General features: G+C 44.4%; 5 protein-coding genes and 2 non-coding genes across 7 annotated transcripts; 4 read left to right on the top strand and 3 right to left on the bottom strand.

The window, feature by feature from the left end:
- The first annotated feature begins 1715 nt into the window (after positions 1–1715).
- Positions 1716–3136, top strand: LOC133907650 (uncharacterized). The gene is made up of 2 exons (XM_062349722.1): positions 1716–2591; positions 2702–3136. Exons 1-2 carry the CDS (start codon positions 1804–1806, stop codon positions 2949–2951), a joined length of 1038 nt encoding a protein of 345 aa, XP_062205706.1. The 5' UTR covers positions 1716–1803; the 3' UTR covers positions 2952–3136.
- Positions 3137–3286: 150 nt separating this feature from the next.
- Positions 3287–5378, bottom strand: LOC133907651 (thylakoid lumenal 17.4 kDa protein, chloroplastic-like). The gene is made up of 3 exons (XM_062349723.1): positions 5063–5378; positions 3776–4022; positions 3287–3643 (listed from the first exon to the last, which is right to left on the bottom strand). Exons 1-3 carry the CDS (start codon positions 5294–5296, stop codon positions 3420–3422), a joined length of 705 nt encoding a protein of 234 aa, XP_062205707.1. The 5' UTR covers positions 5297–5378; the 3' UTR covers positions 3287–3419.
- Positions 5379–6967: 1589 nt separating this feature from the next.
- On the top strand, positions 6968–7507 carry LOC133907854 (uncharacterized). The gene has a single exon (XM_062349949.1). The coding sequence runs from the start codon at positions 7044–7046 to the stop codon at positions 7305–7307; it is 264 nt and encodes an 87-aa protein (XP_062205933.1). The 5' UTR covers positions 6968–7043; the 3' UTR covers positions 7308–7507.
- Positions 7508–8090: 583 nt separating this feature from the next.
- LOC133908127 (U2 spliceosomal RNA) lies at positions 8091–8287 on the top strand. Its single transcript, XR_009908098.1, has one exon. It is a non-coding gene; the product is annotated as a U2 spliceosomal RNA (small nuclear RNA).
- A 454-nt stretch (positions 8288–8741) lies between these two features.
- On the bottom strand, positions 8742–10262 carry LOC133908053 (uncharacterized). Its single transcript, XM_062350180.1, has 2 exons — positions 9676–10262; positions 8742–9587 (listed from the first exon to the last, which is right to left on the bottom strand). The coding sequence occupies exons 1-2, from the start codon at positions 10215–10217 to the stop codon at positions 9011–9013; spliced, it is 1119 nt and encodes a 372-aa protein (XP_062206164.1). The 5' UTR covers positions 10218–10262; the 3' UTR covers positions 8742–9010.
- A 14-nt stretch (positions 10263–10276) lies between these two features.
- Positions 10277–11013, bottom strand: LOC133908024 (uncharacterized). Its single transcript, XM_062350160.1, has 3 exons — positions 10874–11013; positions 10321–10751; positions 10277–10288 (listed from the first exon to the last, which is right to left on the bottom strand). The coding sequence occupies exons 1-3, from the start codon at positions 10911–10913 to the stop codon at positions 10277–10279; spliced, it is 483 nt and encodes a 160-aa protein (XP_062206144.1). The 5' UTR covers positions 10914–11013.
- Positions 11014–13274: 2261 nt separating this feature from the next.
- On the top strand, positions 13275–13471 carry LOC133908128 (U2 spliceosomal RNA). Its single transcript, XR_009908099.1, has one exon. It is a non-coding gene; the product is annotated as a U2 spliceosomal RNA (small nuclear RNA).
- The last annotated feature ends 9644 nt before the right edge of the window (positions 13472–23115 follow it).

Here is a 23115-nt window from a genome sequence, read left to right as displayed (position 1 = left end):
TACTTTATAACTATCTTCTAGAATTCAAATAGACATATACACCCTGGGGCGGAACCAGACCTATGACAACCTAGGCTTCAGCTTGGGGTTTAAACCCAAATTTCCATTTACAAATGATAGATTTTTTAGGTACAGTCCAAACTTGGATGTGCAACCCAGGGCTTAACCGATGTCGGGTTCTGCCCCTATACACCAATTATGCAGGTTGAAAGAGTTCGTCGGCACAGTATCGTTTTGTTTTGTACAACCTTTATATGGTTGTTCTTTTCTCAAATCAACAACTGAATTTATTCATGATATATATGCCAACTCATGGTTACCCTAATCGTTTGAAGGGTCATGCATGCAAACACGACGTGTGTAATGTGTGTCAATCTTCCCACGTCAGATCGTGGCAATCGGCAATCTCAACACATATCCCTTTTCTTCTTTTGACGTGTAATGCGTTGTCACACTTTTTGCTCGTACCACAATTATTATTTTCCATAAACTACAATAATAGACAAAGTTTATACGCTAATTATGCACATCAAAAGTGTTCATTGCAACATATCGCCTCCATTTGGACAACCTCATGTTTGTTTTTTTTCTCAAACCAACAACAAATCTAGTCATGATATGGATGCCAACTCATGATAATCCTCTGTCTCCAAAGCATTGTACATGCGAGCAAGACACATATCATGTACGCCAATCTTTCCACGTCGATAGTGAAAACCGCCACCAATCTCTTTTCTCTTTTGATGTGTATCACAACCATTACACATCTTACACTTATCGTGCGATCCAACCCCATACATTGGTTTGATGTACAGCGCACCGCACAATAATGGACCACAATTCATACAAAGCCTTAAAATTTCAAAAAATAAAAGAAATTAATCTAGGTTCCTTTGTAGAGTATATCATTTCCAAACTTCTTACCGAATGCGTGTTGATGCCACTGGCCACATGAATTATGCGCATTTTGCGCATGGATCTGTCACATATATGAATCATGAGGAATTACTTCATTGTTGTTTTTCAAAAATAAACTTTGATTTCTTCAATGTTAAGTTCATTGATATTTTACTCCACTTCTGCACATGGCGTGGATACCCGGATTATCTTCCGTCCATCCCTCCCACCTTATATACATTCATCTATTAATTCTCACACATATCTTATAATTTTTTTCCTACCTCTGATACAAATCTCAACAAAAATAAATGACCTGATAGACCATGCTGATGCTGGTAAAAGGGCTGGTGGAATTTTGCCCTACTAGTACAAAACACGAGTGCAAAGCGAAGGTGCTCAATGCTCATGCATGGAACACACTGCCTAACCTTTGCCCGTCCTCCGTAGCCTTCTCAAACCCGGGCTCTCCTCTGTGGCGGCGCGGCGCCAACGGTTTCCACTCCGGCCACTCCTCCGCACGCATCGGCGAAGGGCGCCTTCCAGGTTGGATTCCACGGTGCAGTGCCACGCCACATCGCGGTGCGCGTCGCTCACACCAAAAACGACCCCCGCCGAGAGCAGCGCGCGGCCGAGCCTTTTCCCCCGCCCCGCGACGAAATTAACCAGGCTGAACTGGCCGGAACTGACGCGCAAGGCACGCGTCGTCTCCTTCCCAACGTGGCACGGCGGCAACAGCCCGGGGGGGGCTATATATACCCCGCCATTGCCGCGCCCTCCGCTCCGCAAGCTAGATCTCCATTGCACGCCGCCTTTGGTGGGAGGTTCGGTTCTTGGATCCTAACAAACACCCTTCCGTTTGAAAGAGTTTCTTGGGTCCGTTCCCTTCCCCGGTCGGTGGCGAGGATGACGCCGGCGAGCATGGTCGCCATGCCCAGGAGCGTTCCGGCGGCGGTGGTGTCGGTCCCGGCGGCCGCGCGGGTGGGGGAGAGGAGGACGGTCCGGTTCTGCAGGCCCGTGGCCGCTTGCGGGGGGGACGACCAGCCGCCGTCGATGGCCGCGGTGCCGGCGTCGCTGCGCGCCATCCAGGCCAAGCGGAAGCTGGCGGTAGCGCGGCGCGGGGTGCCGCGGGCGGCCACCACGAGCGCGGCCGGGTGCGCGGTGGCGGCGCTGGTCAAGGCGGTCGAGGCGGTCCAGGGAGCGGCGGCTGGGGGCGCCGCGGAGGCTGCGCGAGGCGCCGGGGACGCCGTGGCGTGGGCCTTCCGCAAGGTGCACTTCCAGTCGCCGGACCTCGCCGTCGGACTGCTCGGGATGGTCGCGTCCTGCCTCGGCACGGCCGTCGAGGTGGAGATGGACAGCATGAAGGCGAAGAAGCACGAGGCGTCGGGCAACGCGGAGCCCGACCCCGACGATGACGGGGACACTGGGGGGGACTCCGAGGATCTGCCGGAGTTGGTGGAGATAGACATGGAGAAGGAGCTCTGGGCCAGGATCGGCATCCTACATGGCGATGTGCATGGAGACAACGACGTGGTGGAGGAACTCGATGACGACGAGATTCAGGAGATCAACAGCGCCCGCGCGAGGCGCCGGAAGGCAGCGTACGAGAGGGTTATCGCTACCGGCGGCGCCAACTCTCTCATGCTATCCAACTACGCGCAGCTCCTCTACGAGTTCGACAAGGACATCAACAGGTGCTTCCTAGTTGCTTCCCGTTGCATGCATACATGCATGCAGCGCTACAATTACATGCCCTTGTTAGGATCTTGATTTCTTACGCGTGATAACTGCACACATGTGACAGGGCGGAGATGTACTTCAAGCAGGCTGTGGCCGCCGAGCCGGCGGACGGCGAGGCGATGCGGAGGTACGCCATGTTCCTCTGGCGCGCCCGCGGTGACATCGGCGGCGCGGAGGACATGTTCACCGGAGCAATCGACGAGGAACCTGAGAGCACCCACCACAGGAGCAGCTACGCGTGGTTCCTCTGGATGACCGGCGGCGTCGAGACCTGCCTCATCGACACCAGCAAGAACGGCAACGACGCCGAATGAACCGCAACCCGTCGGACAAGACTTTTACCGGCAAGTGCCCGGCGTCGGGCCGGCCATTTAGATGGTGCATCTAGGTATTGCTATGCATGGCCAGCTATGGCTATACACTATACAGCAGTATAGTATCATCCGTGAGTAGCATCCATCGGCCCTTATAGGGGCCAGTATACCAGATGAATGCGCATCCAGGAGCCAATCCAGCAGGCAATAAAGATGGCAAGCTAGCGCATGTAGTACCGTAGCATTGTGTGGTGCTAGTACTAGTGGTGTGTGGAATAAAGCATGCATAAACCCATCCAGGGCATGCATTGATCATCAGACAGTAATGCTATAACTGCATCGTGAAGAACAATATATATATAAATCAGTATACACATCTTGTCATGTTGGCTCTATAGACAGACCCGAACCCTTGTCAAACGATATTGACATTAACATGACCAATCATGATAGATGAACTCTGTTGAATCACCTACAACCCAGCTCTAATCTTGACTCTGCGCTGATACTGGTGTTTGTGCATAGCTTCTGAAGGTCAATGTAGCCTATGATTGTGTCCTCAAAATCGACGTCTTCCATCTTAGCGTCGTTGAAGGTCGATCCTGACAAAACCGTGTTCTTGAAGATTGCCCCTGTGAGATCGGCCTTCTCGAAATTGACACGGTCTATCACTGCATTCGTGAAGTCGGTTCCTAAAAGCATTTGAAAGAGATGTGGTCATCATTCTGTTTATAGTGTAGCATGATCAAGGTTCGGCATTTGGAAACAAGGCCGCAATATTATGCAACCAACAAGAACAGCAAAAAGGTGCATAAATTAATTACCTTTGAAGCTTGCACCAACAGCATAAGCTTTGGACATGACAACTTCTGACATGTCAGCGCTGTCAAACTTTGCGTCGGACATCAAGGCCGCAGCTAGAGACTTGCCTTTCAGATTAGTTTTCTCGTTTGTGTAATCACAGAACCGGAGGTCGAGAGGCTTGTCGTACACCCCGTTTGCCTGACCAATTGTGTTCCCCACAAATGCACGCTCACATCTGTTTGGCTCTGTTGAAAGTGGAGGCAACCTCTAACAACCAAAGCAAATAGGGAATAAAGTTATCTCAGTATAGTATAACCCTACTGCAGGAAGAAAAAGTTCTAGAGTTAGGATGAAGTTTTCAAAAGTGATGAGTAGTATACTGATTTACATATTCAGGTCACACTTATAGGATCAAAAAAATGAAGAATATTTCTGTCTTCAAGGAGTATAAAACAAAGAGTAATTCGTATTTCACAACTCATGCTAAGCAAAAATATCTTCAAAACGAAACTTGTCTTGGGAAACACAAAAGACACTAAAAACCTTCTAGAGTGAAAATGGGCATGCTTTTACCTGGCTAATCTGATCACTGAATACAGCAAAAATGATAATTTTTGCAACAAATATCCTCTCTTTCGTTCAAAACAAATATTCCCCTCTTATCTGTAGTTGTATCAGAACCAGTGTCCACATGCAAATCTGGCGTCTCATATATTGGTATACAATACACTAACCAAAAACAGAATATCCAGCTTTAGATTGTCTGAAGTGAAGCTAAATTTAGGGTGCCCTATAGACTATAGAGAATTGAATACCATACTGAACAGCAAAAACTGATATTGCAGCAGCTCACACCAGCATTAAGTTGAATAATACTAACTCTTGAGGTTGATTCCATTTTATTACTAAGAACAGTAGTACAGTACCGATTCATCCTCCAACAGAGCACTCAAAAGAAAATTTTCCAATAGTTATAACATCTTATTTAAAGGGAAAAAATCATATATTTAGCTAATTAGCGTCTTCCATGGAGAGAATTTCCGATGAAGCAGCTTTATATATTTGACAGCAATTTTTTGGTGATTATATCTAAGCCAAAATCAAACAATTCCATTATTATCTGCTTCCAGACCAAGTAAAATGTTTGGTCAAGCTGAAGCCACTCCGAGATTAACATTTGGTAAAGACAAAAAATTCATCCCATTATTATATGCTATTTACATTCGAGCAAAATGTGAGGTCAATCTAAACTACATTCCACAAATTACAACCCGCCCTCATCGCGGTAGGAGAGGGAAACCACCAACCTGGCTCGCGGCAATGACCGGGTTGGACGCGGACGAGACGGCCCAGGCTGCCAGCACGCCGCACGCGAGGCGGCCCGCGTTCTTGCGTCCGGCCAAGAACCACCCCGGCTCGGCCCCGCGGCCGCCACCACCGTTACCGCCGGCGTCGGCCGCCGAGCACGCCACGCGGCACCTCAGCCGCCGCGGGCGGCAGAGCGCGGCGCCAGCCGGCGAGGCGAGGCAGGACGAGGCCATGCCAGTGCGGTGTGGCTGGCTGTGAGTGTGGAGGGGGGAGAGGAGAGGGTGGCTGTGAGTGTTGAGGCACAGAGAGAGAGAGAGAGAGAGAGAGAGAGTAGAGAGCGCTTGGTCTTATCGGCTTATCCGTGGTAGAGGTGGACTTGGGCCGTGCTTTTTCGGGCCAGCCCACGGCCCGGCTGGCATGGCACGCAGAGGTATTGTCGAGTGCCTAGGGAACAAGACCACCTGACTCGTGAGAGTACTGGACTACTAAAAGTGTAACACGTGCAGACAGCAAGCATAGCTCACGTGACAGCAGTAGACAGTAGCAAGCAGCTACTGCACGCGCACACGTGGAGGTATTGTCGAGTGCCCAGAGAGCAACAACAAGCACATACGGCCATCCATCTATGCATTTGGGCTGTGCCTCGGCCGACCCGGCACGAACCAACCCATCTTGCTCATGGGCCGTACCTGAGCCTCGTTGGAGACGAGCAGTACCGGCAGGCCTGTTATCTTGTAGGGGTTGATCAGGCACGGTCGAAGGGCCCAAAGCACAATTGGGTACCTCTATTCGTCCCTCTTCTCTCGGCTTCGGCTCTTCCTATCGGCTTGGCGTCTGCCCACAGGGCCCACGCTCTCAAGGCGCGCCCTCCCGCCCCGCGATGGCCGGTGATTGAGGGCCTCTTTGGTTGGAGCCCTCGAGAATCTGGAGTTTTTTTTATATATTTTCTAATTTAAAAAATTAAATAAATAGTTTCTGGATGAATTTTTTTACAGAAATAGACGTCTACCGCCCTCTCAAAGGGCTGCAGATCGGTAAAGATGTCACGATGGTAAGCTAACTGAGAGAGCGGGTAGTACTCTGCACTCAATTTTCTGTTCTCATCTCCTCTATTCAAAATAGTGGTCTTCTGTTACTTCAAAAATCTTAAAAAAATTTGAACATGTTCCATAATCCATGTGCAACCCGTTTTAATTGGATTCGCTTAAAAATCATGTGTATAATTTAAACTAAAATTCTCTAAAAAAGGGTACTATGAGAGGACGGTAGACCTCTATTTCTATAAAATTTTTCATCCAAGTTTAGCCGATATGTTTTAGATGAGTGAAGATCTTTTAAATGACCGAGGTGGGGATACCTATGGTAGAAGATAGTGAATTAGGATCGTTAGCCTTTGTGTAGGTTGGTGTAGCTTTAGCACCCACATTGATCACTAATCCATGAAGTAATCCATCTAAACCAACAAACATCTACTACATTGAATCATCGGTACAAACACATGGCTTTCGCTATCCGCGACTCCTCTCCACCTCCTATTGCCATTGTTTTGTTTTCTCTCTAACCTCTTTCAAACCCTAGCTGGCGAGAGCCAGCCATCTACTCATCTGTGGTGAGGTTTCTCGTTTCCCGTCTTGGCTCCACCATGATCCGCCATAACCATCCGTCATTTAAAGGATGGATTTTTACAAAATGAAGTTTGAAGGCCTTGAAATCGATTTCAATTGTGCAAAGTGGAGTTTGAAAACCTTGAAATCGATTTCAGTTGTTAGGATTTAAGTTGAAAGTTTTCAAAGTAGTGAGTGAAAACTTCAGGCCGAGACAGCCCAGAGAAAAATTCGGGAGTACCGTTGTCTATCCGAAGCCTCCTCGACCTTGTCCCTTTCCCAATTCTGGAACGACCGCAACAGCCCAGAGAACCACCAACCCACCGCATCTTCTCCCTTTTCATTTCCGCTCCTCCTCGGCCGGCGCGAGGCAGTCATGGACGGCGGCAGCGGCGAAGGCAGCATCCTGTCGTACGAGAAGTTGGGCGGCTACGCGTTCTGGGTGGCCGCCGGCGTGGCGTCGGCCTTCTTCGCGTCCCTGGAGCGGTGCTCCTGCATCCACCTCCACACCGCGGAGGACGACGGCGACGAGGACCCCGAGGAGGCCAAGGACCGCCCGCTCATGCTCTCCCGCCCGCAGGCCCTCCCCGAGTACTACTACGACCGGTCCGGCTCCTCCGCATCCTTCGCCAAGATGTGAGACCGCCCCAGATCACGAGGCTGTTCTTCTGATCCGGATCCGATCCGTTTCTTGATTAGTTCTTGTGCCTTGTTGCTGTGAATTGTGACCCGGTTGTGTGGAGATGCGATCACATTGTGTTCTTGCCAAGAAACGAGGCCCTGCGTGATGCGTGATTCGAACAGGTTGATGGATTTGTAATTCCGTATCGTGTCTCGTGCGCTCACCAATTCTTTGAATTTTTTTCTGCATTGTGCTCCGCAGATCTTGGGCATTCTGCAAATTTCAGATGCATGCCATGGCATTGCCTATAAAGTATAATCGATGTTCGTTTAGATTCGAATTCGTGTGTGTTGCAAACTTGTGGAGTGCGTTCCCTGTCATTGTTCACGTTCGGTGTCTTCATGTTTCTTGTAAAGATTTTCTGCTCCATGTTGCTTGTAGATTTCTAACTTTTCCCTCTGTGCAATGTCTCAGAATTCTGGGTCAGTACATGGAAAGCACAATACATAATTTATCCTTTTTATATACATATCACTCAGTATAATTTTTTGAACAAGGTATTACTAGTATAATAATCGGCAGAAATACTTGGGAAAGAAAAGAAAATAACATGCAAAGAAGCAGCACCCATGATGTCTTGGGCCTTACAAGGAGAACGTTGGACTTCGGCCCATCACCTGGCAGTGGCGGGTGCGGTCGACCGAGCAGAGTACTCAGCGCGTTTAGTACCACCTCGCCCAGCCAGGAAGCATGGAGCCGTCGATGCGCTATATAATGCGACCCAGGGCGCCGTTTCAAAGCATACCTTTCTCGGCCTTTTGGCTAAGATCAAGTGTAGTATCTGTTCTTATCAGTTTAATATCTGATATGTGGGCCATGTGTCCACTTTGATATTAAATTAATTTTTTATGCGGGAGGGTCCACTACAGTGGCTTGCTACTGGGGCCCTCACGCGTCGTCCAGGCGTTGCACTACTGCCCGGACCTGGCGCACCCCTCCCAAATCGTAATCGAAGATGTTAGTAACAAAAGATATTCACTGCTGCCGCATAAGAAGTGTGAATACGGATGCGATTTTGTTTGAAGAGCGGATTATGTTTCAGATTGGGCCAACGGATTATCCCCGTAGGCAGCAGCTTTCTTCGTGTCATGGTGGGTAAGCTGAGTTGCTTGTCACTTAGTGTCTTCTGGTGGACCAGCGGCGGGGTTCTCCATCGTTTGTCTCCCGGCCGAGCCACAAGACTTGACTGGTGACATATCTGGCCTTGGGCCTTTTGAGCTCGATGCCTTGCAGGACTGGGAATACAAGTTCATGAGCAAGTACGTGAAGGTCGGTACCGTCAAGAAGACTGTCCCTGTTGAAGATGGCAGCACCGCCAGCACAGCCCCTGAAACCAATGAGACCGCCGCCAAGGCAGAGCCCGAGAAGGCACCAGCAACCTAGGATGCCCCGATACGCGATACGGATACGCCGATACGGGTACGCTGATACGGGGATACGGGAGTTTCAAAAAATAAGGATACGCCGATACGCCGATATATATAAATTAAAACTAAGAATGCAGCAATTATAGAGAATGATATGAATGATTCCTCATACCAACAAATCGAGTTCAAATTCAAATAGATAATACTAGTTTACTACTAGACTACAAGTTTAAATATTGCACTACATCATACAGGATACAAGGCACAAGGCCAAATAATTGAGATGGCTCTGTATCAGAATTCTCCATCTTCAAAAAGCATGACCTCAAATTCTGGTTCATCTAGTGAGAGATCAGCTAGTTCAAGAATACCAGCACCATCAAAGGAATCAAAGGCATCTCCTCCAACATCCCACATGCGACTTCGGCCCTTCAAATATTCATCAGAGTTTCTTGAAAGAAGACGCATGTTGCTGTGGATAAACACTAAATCCTCGGCACGCATAGGAGTGAGCCTATTTCTCTTTATGCTATGGATGAAACCATAGGTACTCCAATTCCTTTCACATGCAGAAGAAGATGATGGCTGCCCAAGCAACTTGAAAGCTAAAAGTTTCAACTCTGAGGTCCTTTGACCATGAATGCCCCACCATTCCTTAGGGTCAAGATTGTTTCTGTCGTCAATTGAATCAGGGCTATCAAAGCCACTTCCAAATAGAGAGAATTTAGCAAACTGCTGCTTAATTTTTATAAGGTCCTCCGGAATGGGAAATAACTTTCTAAAGCATTTGTTCCTCATGTCAGAAATTTCAACATCATCATGGGGCGCCACACGACCTTCAGCTTCAGAAAGCCAATTTGGAGTATAGTACCTACGCAAACAATGAAACAAGTACATAAATTAGTCCCAAATGAGATAAAATGAAAACAAATGACAATGACAATTGAACTAATAATTACCTTGGATTCAGAGAATGTGCCAAACAATGAAGAGGGGTGTTGCTTTTTGCCCATCGAGCTACTAAAATGCCATGAACAATTTCATAAAAAACAGATTCTTCATCATGCCTCTTTCCCTCATGGCGATAAATGCAATCTTTCACCTTCTCTATCATGGTGTCCCACATCTCATAAATCAAATGGAGGGATGGCTTGTCAGTGTCGGCGCCACGTAGCATTGAATAAATGGGCTCAGTGAAATCAACAATGTATCTGACTTGGTCCCACCACACATCATCAAGCAACTTTTCTTTTACAAACCTTGCTTTCTCCTTATCATCATCCCTATAAGCTGACCACTTGTCACCAATAACCATTAACACAAGTGAATCTCTGAGAACAAGGAACCTCTTCAACATGACAATCTGTGATGCAAATCTTGTGTCAGCAATTGCAAGAAACTTGAGCTTACTATACTCATTGAACATTGATAGCCGCATGCTGTGATTCATGATAAAATTTTTAATCATGAAGGCATCCCCTGCGACATCTTTGATCCACATGAGTTCATCGTTCTCACCATCATTGTTCTTTGCAGCACAAATATTTTTCAATGCCAAATTCAGAGTGTGGACTACACATGGAGTCCAGAAAATGTTGTTGTACCTTTTGTTCCACTATCAACCCAGCAGCTTTGCAATTTGAAGCATTATCTGTGATCACTTGGACCACATTTTTTGCTCCAACTTCTTCTATCACAGCAATCAATTTCTCAGCAATGTACTCCTTGTTCTTCACATCTCCTGATGTGTTAATAGCTCTTAAGAACATAGGGCCACTCCCAGCTATGGCTATAAAGTTGATGAGGGGTCTTCTTTGAGCATCACTCCACCCATCAGATGCAATTGTCACCCCTTTTGTCGGCCATGTACTCTTGATTGGTTCCAGCAGCCTCTCAACATTGTCCTTCTCCAGTTGGAGAAGAGTCGTCCTCAACTTGTTGTACCCAGGAGGTACATACCCCCCCAAATCATTGTTTGCAAGAAAAGTGAAAGCAGCTAGATAATTTGGGTTTCTTGCCAAATTGAATGGAAGACCTGCAAATTACAAAGACAGGAACACATTGGCCATTGCAGTAGCAATCAGCAAATATTTTGGCTCAAATCAGTGAAAAGAGGAGCAATAAAGATTAAAGAATATAGGATGCAAAGCTGCAAACCTGATGTGTAGAACATTCTTGCAATAAGAGCATCAGCCATCTGGCGAAGTTCATTGTGAAAACTTTCTTCTACCCCAGTTTGTTTCTTTCTTCTCTTTGATTGTGTGCTAGTTGTGGCTTCAGAAGGGGGTAAACCTGCACCCAGAGTCTACATTGACAAAGGAACACTCCTGGGTTGACTAGTACTAATGGTTGCTTCGGTTGCAGCTACTTCCCTGCGAAGTTGCTCAAGTATAGGCACTGTCACTTTTCTGCAAATACTAACACATTGGCCTGCTATCTTCAACAAATGTGCTCTCACTCTAGTATAGCTACCAGGTATTATTTTGTGGCAAAAGTAGCACTCTGATTTGGCATTTCCTCCTGAAGGACCATTAGACTCAAGTTTTCTAACATGCCTCCAAAGAGGATACTTAAGATCGTAGAGTTGATTCTCATCGCTTTGAGCACCTGATCCGGCACCATAACTTGATTCATTGAGACTACTACCTTGCAGCGAAGAACTAGCACTACCACTTGCCATCTCTGAACATCAAAACACAGAAGAGAAATGAAAAAACCTCAGATCTGGAGGGTGGAGGTTACAGACAACAACCAGGCAAAGGAAGGAGGTGAAAGGAGATGGCAAGTTGCCAACTCGTACCTCAAGCAAAGGAACAACTGCTAGCTGAATGGATGGAGCACGCTGCTCAGCGCTAGTGGTGGCCTCGGCCGGCGAGAAGGAGTTGGAGACGCAATGGTGGCCTCGGCTGGCGGGAAGCAGCTGGCGATGGCGCGATGCAACGGTGGCCTCGGCCGGTGGGAAGGAGCTGGCGACGGCGCGACGCAACGGTGGCCTCGACCGGCGGGATGGAGCAGGCGACGGACAAAGAGATGGAGGCACAGAGCATGTGATGGCCGGCGGCTCATTCCAATCAGTGCTATTATGTTTTAGGGTTGCATTGAGATGGGTAAATGGGTTGAAAAACTGGGCTCTTGAGATGGTGGGCTTTAATTTGAGGGGTTATGGGCTGCGAAGTATCGGAGGAGTATCGGGAAGTATCGAAGGAGTATCGGGATTATTTTTATTTATTTTTTGGGCTGTATTTTCCGATACTTCCCCGATACCGTATCGGCGACGTATCGACGCGTATCGGTATCAGATACGTATCGCGATACGGGTACGGCACTTGGGGGAAGTATCGGGGTAAAATAGCCAGCAACCGAAGAAAAGCCGAGGGAGGTAGTCGCAGAGGAGGTGAAAGAGAAGGAAGCCGTGTCAGGCGCCAAGGAAAGTTAGAGCATCGCAGTGCCTCAATCAGTTGCGGCAATAATTTGACATGGTCCCGTTCGGTTCATGTCAGGGCCCTGCAATCCTCACGTATCATCAGCAATTTAGCCTGTGTAATTGGATATCATCAGCAATTTAGCCTGTGTAATTGGATATGTAATTCGTACCAGCGGCATGGACCTGGAGGTGCTGGTGCTTTTATACTAGTAGTCATTGGGGATTGGGAACCGGGGTGTCCTTTGTTAATATGCTTGGTCGTGGATAATAATATGTGCCTTTTTTAGAATAGCTCCTTTAGCACCCTCCCATGCATTTGCAGTTCTGTATAGTTTTGCAAGTCCTTCTATGCGCAGGTAAATCATGCTATCTGTGATAAACCAAAATGCATGCCCATTCATTTAAATTTTGTGCTCCTCACTCATAAGAAAGAAGACGTCTAGGCATGGTTCCTTGCGAAATTCCAAACACATGGGATCTCTCGAGAAAATCTTGTGGAAACCATGCATTTTGAAATGTGATTTTTGTCAGTATGACTAATCATGAGTCAAAGCCATGTGTTCAGGCCTTAAAGGGCTTGAATGGCATGTGGAAGTTGATTTTGCCATGCTGCCTTCTCTTTTCAACAAGCAAGGCAGCAAGGGAGTGGCCTCTGCTTGAAAATTAATATTGATGGTTCTTCTAGTCCAGCGTTCAAACTACATTTTTCATGGTTAGCTCTTATAAAGATTTTCTGCTCCATGTTTCTTGTAGATTTCTAATTTTTCCCCTGTGGAATGTCTCAGAATTCTTGGTCAGTACTAGGAAAGCACTACACATAATTTCTCCTTTTTATATACATATCACTCAGTATAATTTTTTGAACAGGTATTATATAATCGGCAGGAAATACTTGGGAAAGAGAAGAAAATAACAAACAAAGAAGCAGCTCCCATGATGTCTTGGGCTTGGACGTGCTGCTCTACCAGTAAATGGGCCTTACGAGGAGAACGTTGGGCTTCGGCTCATTACATGGCAGTGTCGGGTGCGGTCGACCGAGCAGAGTACTCAGCGCGTTTAATACCACCTCGCCCAGCCAGGAATCATGGAGCCGTCGACGTGCTATATAATGCGACCCAGGCTCCGTTTCGAAGCATACCTTTCTCGGCCTTTTGGCTAAGATCAAGTGTAGTATCTGTTCTTATCAGTTTAATATCTGATATGTGGGCCATGTGTCCACTTTGATATTAAATTAATTTTTTATGGGGGAGGGTCCACTACAGTGGCTTGCTACTGGGGCCCTCACGCGTCGTCCAGGCGTTGCACTACTGCCCGGACCTGGCGCACCCCTCCTAAATCGTAATCGAAGATGTTAATAACAAAAGATATTCACTGCTGCCGCATATGAAGTGTGAATACGGATGAGATTTTGTTTGAAGAGCGGATTATGTTTCAGATTGGGCCAACGGATTATCCCCGTAGGCAGCAGCTTTCTTCGTGTCATGGTGGGTAAGCTGAGTTGCTTGTCACTTAGTGTCTTCTGGTGGACCAGCGGCGGGGTTCTCCATCGTTTGTCTCCCGGCCGACCTCAGCTGAGTTCTGCTGAAACTTGCGTCCATTTTTTTATGCTTTCCGTTTTATTTTCTCCTACACTTCCGTTGTACTGTTCAATGTCAAATAGTCAGCTGGGAAAAAGATTTATGCTCACGTTGTTCTTGCTGCGTAATGGCATGTTTCAACTCCGTCTGTTACCGCATGATGTCTTCCCGTATATATTTTATTAATCTGTTTTAGTTTAAGGCACAACAAAAATGTTCTGATCCAAATATTAATTTCTCAGATGTTGACAGAAGATGATCCAACTCCACCTGATCGTGCCACGAATATTATAAACAAAGATCTCTCCGTGTACTGAGGAAAAAGATGGAGGAGATTCAAAAGTAAGCGCAGTCACAATATCTTTGCCTTGTTAAATCATCTTGAACCACGACTTCAATTCAGTGATAACATGGTCTGTGTTTTCAAATACAGGCAACACGACATCTTGTCGCAGAAAATGAATGCTTGGGGCGACCGGGAGAAGGCTCTAGTTCCATGTTCGTCATCGACGTCATGTTAAAAAAAAAAACCGAGATGATCACAGTACTGCAGCTCTCGCCCCAAGAGCAGTAAGCAGGGCTCTGCACTTCTGCAGCTCGCAAGTAAGATTGCATCCAAACATTTTAGGACCTCATGTGCTTGAAGTAAGAGGTCACATTCACAAACTAACTATTTTAAAAATATGTTTCGCAAGTCACAATGCAGGAATTAGTCCCAGTCAGCATGTTAAATGTCCAGTGCCTCTGTGCCTTGTCGCTTAGTTCCTGTTTCGTTCAATTGTCCTGCTAAAATACTTTATCATTTCTTCGTTCATGTCATTTCTGATGTATAATTTCTCCTACTGAAAGACAAGAAGCGGCAGAAAAATTATATCTTCTTTTGCGTCTTGTTTCTTTAATGTATCAGCTGTTACCTGCCTGGCTAAACAATGGTACGTATTTGGATCATACATGAACTGTACTGATTTGAAATTTGTAAAATGTAAGTTGCGATTAGGTCTTTGGATCATACGTGTTAAGTTTTGTGCCATTGTTTCACCACCTGAACATTAGTTTGTTACTTTTTCTGTTCTCCTACTCTCTGGTCTTCGAGAACCGCCTCTTAGTGCAATGGTAGAGACACGAAACTTCACCAAGTAGCATTAAAATTCTTGTGCCTACAATTTACATATATGTGAGTATTTTTAATGGTTTATTTGTAGTGCACTAGTGAATGTGTGAGTGTGGTGTGTAAGTGGTGTATCCGCGTGTGAGTGTGGTGTGTGGGTGGTGTGTCCGCGTGTAAATGTGGTGTGTGGGTGGTGTGTTCGCGTGTGAGTGTGGTGTGCATGTGCGTCATCCTTGCAATAAAAAAAAACTCTCAAGCCTTCAATTTGACATAAATGTTATGAATTCTTAACGGATCAGACTGAAAAAAAAACAAGGTTCTCATGTTCTCACTTTTTCTTTTGCAGTTTCACTTGTTCTTATTTGAATTAAAAAATTTGCCAGTTTGTGCACACAAGAATGAACCTCAGCTCAACCTGCGCAAAAGGAAATTTTGATGTGAATCCGCGTCTTGAACAACGAGCTGCAGAGCTCGGATGTCGTGCTGGTAGGCTTCAAGACCTGCCGTATCTGTGCTTGTGTGCGAGCTTCCCCTTCAGCTGATGCCAAGTTCTTCTCAGGCGTTCACTTATCTTGTGCAGTTCTTGAGGAAGCCCAGACATCAACACGAGACAAGAAAAGGCCCCAGGCTACAAAATCACAAAAGGCCCACTCTCTCCTCATGTTCCTCCCGAACAACTCAACAAAGCCAAGAGCCAACTGGCACGACACTGGGCTGTTGTTTTGTACCATACTGCCTATGCATAGAGCAAAACACCAGCTTAAAGTTCCAGTCAGCAACCACTGCCTCGCCGAGCCAAGTAGCGATGGCTTGTAACCCGAGCGGGGGCATTAAGGTGGTGTGGATGCCAATTGTGGCGCCTGGTCCTGGGTCTGGTGACGCATTCTGCGGCCCGCCCGTTTCAAGTTGCGTAGTGGGCTGTGGGTGCCTCGGCGAAAGCCTCGGCGTCCCAGCACCTAGAGCGGCGGGCAACGCGTGAGGCTGGCTTCACAGAGCAGCGAGTACCGCCCGCTTCCAACGGTGAAAGGATAACGGGCCGCTGCGCTCCTGGCCCGCTTAGGCCGGTGCGCCCTCTTGGCAGACCACCATCTTTTTGTTTGCAAGTCTGCTCGTGTGCCCTGTTGGCATGCTCAAGCTCCAAATCAAGTAGTATATGCCTCATCATAACAAGCAGTCAAGAAGCACACATTCTGTTTTTGTAAGATCTAGGGACGATGTCCACAGGTTTAGCGCGTTAACGCTCAGGAATCACATAATGAGAACTCTGCTCAGCATCAAAGAACTCCCGACACACACCTTTTTGCATCATCACCTACTGGACGTCAGGACCTCCTTCTTGCATGATTGAGTATGGATGCATGCATCGTCAGGTCTCCCCAGCTGCTACATCTCCGCGATTGAGTCTCTCTGGTCTTGTAGCCATCTTCTCTAGCTCGCCAAGCAAACAGTTATATTGTATCTCTCCAAATAGCGCACCGGGCACAGAATCACCCAGCACTTGAGCATAGGAATCATAGCACACATTTTGTTTACCAAGCTGACATAAAAAAAGAGAGCTATAACAACATAATGTAATGTTCAGTAGTACAACTTCTAGGCCTGAAATCTAGAAGCTCAGATATTCTATTAATATGACCGAGCTTCCAGAATGCATTTCTCGATGAAGGAAAAAAGATCCGGCATTGTTTTCTGATGAACTACTATCTGTCAAGGGCAGGTAGACAGCGCATGCCAACCTAAGGAAGCTTTCTTCTTAATTCTCTCAGCACGTATGTCACGCACGATCTCATGGAGTCAACTGCGCTGGACATCCGTATCCATTTTTTTTTTCGAATAAGATATCTCGAATTTAAATCAAATTTCGACACCTGTATCGAATTTCAAGTTATATTTTATATGTCTAAATCTTTTTTACCAAATCGAATATCTGAATTCGAATCAGATTCTAACACTGATCACCAGCATTTGGCAAGATTGTTCGGCTGGACAGTAAGCTGATGCCGGCTTGTCTTTACCTTTCCTCGTCGCTCTCCTGTTACGGTGGGACAGGTCAACAGAAATTTTGCCTCATTTTTTTTCGCGAAGGGGAGAGTTACATTAAAACAGCAACACAGTACATCCCCCATTTACAAGAAAGACCCTGGAAGAAAGAAAAAACAAATCAAACACACCCAGGTCCTCCTTGCTAGCATTATTGTCTCCGACGCACGAACAAGCCAAAGGCAGAGACAAATCCCATCACCCAGACCGACAAAAAGCTCCAAACTTTCCTTCGGTAAAAAATTCTAATAACTTATTATTTAGAAGCTAAAGATTTAGATGTTTAAAGAATCACCGAAGAAGGGATAAGGTACTGCCTCATAAATAAAGAAAGATAATTAGATATATTGGTAAAGAGTATCTTTTTATCATCTTTATATGTTGATGCATTTAACTATGTTTATTCTCTTACCAATACACATGATATTTGAAATAATCTTATTGAAATACATGAAGGCACAAATGATAGCTTGTTACTAAGCTCAATAGCATCAAACAATTTGCCTATGAAAATACTAATGACATATACTCACGTTTGAATATTCTTATCAATGAAATCAATGGGCTAAGTTTGACACAAATTAAAGATGCTCAAGTGATGAGAAGAATACTTAAACTCGTATTTCAAAGTACAAGCTAATTGTCTATCATATACGACAAACAGGACATGAGCAAGATGAATTATAGTTAAGTTCTAAGCAAGATCACCGTCTATAAGATGACTATGAACAGAGGGTTTGAAGTTTCTACCTCATCCGACAGCAAGATCCTTGCTCTCATAAACAAGCAAGCTTAATGCTAACACTTGGTAAGATTAAAGAGCAAGAATTATGTTCAAGAAGAAGCTTACGGAATGATCCACCATGACATGCTTCAAATGCCATCAAGAAAGCTACAAATTCGTCCAATACAAGCAAGTCAAGAAGGAGATCAATGGGAAAAAGAAGATCATGAACCTCTCCAACAAGACCTCCAATATCTACACCAAGCTTAACTATAGGAACAAGACCAAAAACAACCACTACAAGCTCAAGAAGAAGAAAAATGGCAAGATGATTGCACATATGGTTGGGAGAAAGGACCAGTGGTGAAACTAACCCATTTGGGTGCCAAAAAGTCATCACCAATATGAAGGACCTCAATCGGTTTGGGTTCCAAAGAAGACTTGAAATTCACAAGTCATCACAGGGATTTGAAGACTTGGCTCACAAGATGAAATGTAGGTTCAAGCAAAGAAGCTAAGTGTACAAAATTAGACGCATTAATGAAGATCATAATTATCACATACTCAAATTCTCATCCAAAGGTAAATAAGGCAAAGTTACTATATACTAAATCTCTAAATTGAGGAATTTACTTGCCTTGTCTAGGATTGCATGCTCTCAATTTAATTTATTGTAATGCCTACTGTAGATTTTTTATATGGTACATTGCTTGTATTTCTCTCTTTTTTATGATCAACTTATATGATTTATTAGTTGTAGGTTCTTTATATGTAACTAGTTTTACAATTGGTATTTTTTATATATCATGAACCAATCTATAGGGTACCTTTCCTATTGTTATCAATAACAAGTGCATATCTTTGACAAGTATTCAACACTTGTATGCACACATTTAGGGGGAGTATATCATATGTTTTGTGATTTTGAGACTAACATATGTTTCAAGTAATATCTTTTGTAGTCTCATAGAGTGATCAATAATTTTTCGGAGGTATGTAATGCTTAAAAGGCCTAAATTAGTATCATTGCCAATCCATTTGTTCATTTAAACTACCTCCATACATGATATAGATTAAACTTCCTTCATCTACGTATTATCTAGTTGTACATATATTGCTACATTCCTACATGTGGTATTCACAGGTGGATCTGATTATATATATGCATATATATAAGGGGGTTTAGATTATATCATGTGAGTTTCATCAATTATGATCCTTGTTTGTCTTTTTTAATTAATATCAATACCTCATATCTTTATAATTGGTATCATTTCATGGATCATGATTTATAAAGCTCTCTCCCATGTGCTCTAACCATTTTTTTTACGTTCAACATGTGTTTGTAGCCCTTTTTAAGATTATTGATAAACAAGGAGAAGTTTGATGACCAAAGCAAGAGGCATGCCTAGTGAAGAACAAGCAAGATATCAAGGTTGACAAAGGAGAACTCATCTATATTTGATATCAAAAACATGCAATGGAGAAGCTTTTGCATGGGCTGATCAAGAGAGATAATGGCAATAGAGAAAAAGGAAGCCACAACAAAAGGGGACTAAGTAGTAAGATCATGTATCCAAGCAATATTGTAAGGTTTTGTACTCTCTACAATTGTTATCATTTATTATTTACCACTTATTTTGGTTGTATTATCATCAATCACAAAAAGGAGAGATTGTAGCGAAAAATAGCCCTATTAGACCATGATTACGATTTTAGTGATTAATGACAACATAGTGAATGAGACTAACATATTTGTCAAGTATATATATTAGTATGTCTCATAGATACAATACATGAAGAAGCCACCAAAGCCAGGACAAAGTTTGGACTGAATTGGAGAAGTCTCAGGGAAAATAACTACACCAGATGGTCCGATGATATCACAATTGTACACACCGAAGTGTTCCTCTCAGGTGTGTTATACTCACCAGATGTTCCGATGCTCTGAGGGCTATACACACCAGAGCATTATTGTTAGAAGAATGCCAGAGGAGTTTCCATTCATCGGATGGTCCGGTGATGGGAACAGAAGCACACCAGAGTATTTCTTGTAGAGGGGTTTCCAGAATTGAAGAGTGAAGATCAGGGCACTGGATAGTCCGGTGATCAATGCTATGTGCACCGGAGGTTCAAATCGGAGCATTTAACAGAGTATGTGAAAAATCCTGAGAAGATTAAGGTATACACACCGAAAGGTCCGGTGATCAGAAGATCAATACACTGGACAGTTGAACAGTGAAAAAGTTGCCTCGATCAGGCTCTAAGTATACACACCAGATAGTATAGTGATGGAGATAAGTATACACCAGACAATTCGGTGATCAGAAGAAGTGTAATTGGAGTTCAAACGACTAGTTTTCTCAGACGTACGCACCGGATGGTCCGGTGTTTGTATTATTGTTGTTACCAGATCGTGCAGTCTTCACAGTAAAATTGAGCCGTTAGGATAACGGCTAGTCCACGAGGTTGAGGCTATATACCCCTTCACTCATTTATTTGAAGGTGCTGGAGTCTAGAAGAAGCTCATATATACTTGAGAAGACATCCAAGCCATCAAAGTACTAAAAGTATTCATCCAAGGCAATTAGCACACCATTAGAGAGTGATTATTGCTATTAGGCCTAGAGAGAAGTGTTGCTAGGTGCTGCAACCTAGAGAGTGAATCAATGAGTGATCCAACCATGTATCGAGAGATACGTCAGTGTCTTGAAGTCTTTGTGACTCGCAGGTAACTTATTGACCCTCTGACTTGGTGTGAAGTGGCGGCAATAAATTTGTGCGGGGATACAAAGGTCATTGTCTTTGTGACTAAAGCTCCAAAATGAAGACAACACACAAGTGATCGGAACAGAGGTTAGTGGTGAGATCTCGTCTTGGTGGCTCATTATGTTTGAAGACTTGTCTTGGTGACTTAGTAGTATCTTATGTCGAGTTCGTCTATCTACCTTATTTATGTTTCCATATTTATATACTTGTAATTTACCTTACTAGAGTAGGTTGCAATCCTCTTGAACGGTAAGTAGATACACTAGATAAACCTATAGCATATTTAGATAGAAATTAAGATATGTTTATCTTATGAAGTTTTTGAAGCAATTAGTTTTTGAGTGTCCTAATTTACCCTATCTTAGAACGTCATTATTCCTCATAGGGGGATTACCAAGATCTCGCACCCCTTCGCATAGAGGTGTAGAAAAGCTAACGCACCAGGAACGCGCTGACAACGTCTTTCCCAGAGTGATAGCAAGAGGTAACCTGCAGGGAACAAATGAAACAAAAACTGCATCATGACCGGCCTCCTGCACGCTATGGCGCTGGCACACAGCGCAGGACTGCCGGAGGAGTCAGATCTCGGATGCCGCCTCTCCCTTCCCATGGGCCGCCGCAGCGCCTGAGACCATGAGGCACCAATTGCTGCCCACACGGGCGCACGCCTGCGCTCCTCACGCTGTCTGGCACTGGCAGCATCAGCGCGACAAGCGTCGAAGAGCGAGCGGTTGGGAGCAAGGAGCAGCGTCGCGTGAAGGTCCTCGCCAGAGGAGTCGCCGTCACCAGCTCCGGTCATCAGTACCAACCGGAGGCAAAATATCGCATGTGATCCAAAATCCATGGAAAACCCTAACTACCCTACCTTTTTATAGATCGGCTAATGGGGCCGGTTCCCCCGCCTTCCGTTACCAGAGAGGCCATCGGAGGGGAGAGGAACCAACAAAATCGGCACTGAATCGAGCGAACGCATTCCTTTCGTCTCTCTAAACTGTAGCAAGGGGAGGGGAAGGCTTGTGAAGACAGATCACCTGAACTTCAATCAAGAAATTTTGCCTTTTATTACTATAGCTTTTATTTTTTAACATTCATGATTTGGACTGTGCTAACTCCAAATTACTACCTAGTTTTCATGTAAATTTGACCTCAAGAAAAAAATTGATACAGCAGAATTAGAACTTTTGTTGCTTACCAAAATGACCTGCAACTAAGTATCAATAGACAACAGAAACAGTTTGAAAAAACACTCATGATGTATCCGTCGAATGACATATTTGAGAATGTGAGATGCGTTCGCAGCTAACTGATGAAAGAGGAACCAAAGAACGAGCAAAAATATTCTCGTCACAGTCAAACACTCAAACCTCTGCCATGGAGAAAGCTTCTCGACGAGTAGGGATCTTCTGCGGCATAATCGATCTCCTGCTTCTATTGGCCTGTATATTCCAACATCCTATTTTGACTCGAAACGGTCTCAACACATGTGGCTAGGAATGGGTCGCTGTTTGTACAAGATCCCAGCTTTGACAAAGTAAGTGCCGTCCAACTAAAACGTGCAGAAACGCAGCTGTATATATGCGCACCAAGAAGGTGTCAATCGCCACAGGGGAAAAATATCGAGGAAGGTTCGTCTGCAACAGTAATCTTATGTCCTGAATATTTTTCCATGCATGTGCACTGTGTTGTGCATAACCGTGTAATGAGCTGCCTCCGTTGACGATTGCTGATTTCTGCATTCTTCTTGAATGTTTCGGCAAGCTCAATCTTGTGTAGCTCAGTAGAGAGATGCTTTATTTCTTTAAAAAAATGTTATATATGAAGCATTTTCTACACTTCCGAATGTACGTATTCACTCTCCAATGGGTGTTTAGAAAATAATATATATATCTAAAGAGTAGTATATACTTCAGTTATAACATGATCAACTATAAATCCAGCTGGGAGTATATACTCCGGAAGCCCAATTTTGTGTGTGTATACACTAGCTTATTATGCGCATATGCGTACTATAGTTTATCATTACAACTAAAAAACTGTTATTTACAATCTGCTAGTTAGATCAGTTACAACAGCGTATACAGAAGTACATAATTGTAACACAAGAAGCTAACTAGCTACAATCAATTACAATTAATATATATATATATATGAAGCATATTTGATACTCACAGGAGTATATACTCTCACGTACGTATCTCATAACATAGGGAATATCTCATGTGATAAATGGTATGTATATGAAGTATGTGAGTATATAAGATCATCTAAGTGGTATGTATACTTTTTTAGTGGTTTGTACATATTTTTTGAGTATATTATATTTTATGTATAAATATGAAGGTATTATCAAAATCTATTAAAATTGATAGACTTCTTTTAAAAAAAATTATATAATTCACATTAGAGTATCTTAGAATGAGTATATTCAGTTTATTTATATGGTATATCACAGTAGCGAGTATGTACTTTCGAGAGCACAGACTAGTTTATATATATATATATTTATATATATATATATATTTATATATATATATATATATATATAAGTAACTAGAATATATTCAATTGCATATAAGTATACATGCAACAAACGGCCGGAATATATGAATCCAAGACTCGGTTATACACACCAGGTTACTCATTTTCTCTTTGACGGCGCACAACTGCCTTACTTGCCTTGAAGAAAACTGCAGTGGAGTATAGTTCAGTTCAGTGACGTACTCAAAGACGTCGCCTATATATGGCCTGCCAAATAGG

The sequence above is a fragment of the Phragmites australis genome, chromosome 24, assembly GCF_958298935.1.
Source record: "Phragmites australis chromosome 24, lpPhrAust1.1, whole genome shotgun sequence".
Taxonomy (NCBI): domain Eukaryota; kingdom Viridiplantae; phylum Streptophyta; class Magnoliopsida; order Poales; family Poaceae; genus Phragmites; species Phragmites australis.
The sequence above is the reverse complement of the archived record's forward strand: the minus strand, read 5'-3'. Positions and strand labels throughout refer to the sequence as shown.

What these genes read in the sequence shown, in the direction of transcription:
- LOC133908053 (XM_062350180.1), bottom strand. Translation starts at nt 10,217, where the DNA reads ATGTGGATCAAAGATGTCGCAGGGGATGCCTTCATGATTAAAAATTTT. An exon ending in GCACATTCTCTGAATCCAAG is followed by an intron (nt 9,588 to 9,675) that starts GTAATTATTAGT and finishes TTGTTTGCGTAG; the next exon opens with GTACTATACTCCAAATTGGC.
- LOC133908024 (XM_062350160.1), bottom strand. Translation starts at nt 10,913, where the DNA reads ATGGCTGATGCTCTTATTGCAAGAATGTTCTACACATCAG. An exon ending in AAGAATGTTCTACACATCAG is followed by an intron (nt 10,752 to 10,873) that starts GTTTGCAGCTTT and finishes TGTAATTTGCAG; the next exon opens with GTCTTCCATTCAATTTGGCA.
- LOC133907650 (XM_062349722.1), top strand. Translation starts at nt 1,804, where the DNA reads ATGACGCCGGCGAGCATGGTCGCCATGCCCAGGAGCGTTCCGGCGGCG. An exon ending in TTCGACAAGGACATCAACAG is followed by an intron (nt 2,592 to 2,701) that starts GTGCTTCCTAGT and finishes CACATGTGACAG; the next exon opens with GGCGGAGATGTACTTCAAGC.
- LOC133907854 (XM_062349949.1), top strand. Translation starts at nt 7,044, where the DNA reads ATGGACGGCGGCAGCGGCGAAGGCAGCATCCTGTCGTACGAGAAGTTG.
- LOC133907651 (XM_062349723.1), bottom strand. Translation starts at nt 5,296, where the DNA reads ATGGCCTCGTCCTGCCTCGCCTCGCCGGCTGGCGCCGCGCTCTGCCGC. An exon ending in CGGTCATTGCCGCGAGCCAG is followed by an intron (nt 4,023 to 5,062) that starts GTTGGTGGTTTC and finishes TTTGGTTGTTAG; the next exon opens with AGGTTGCCTCCACTTTCAAC. An exon ending in TGTTGGTGCAAGCTTCAAAG is followed by an intron (nt 3,644 to 3,775) that starts GTAATTAATTTA and finishes AAATGCTTTTAG; the next exon opens with GAACCGACTTCACGAATGCA.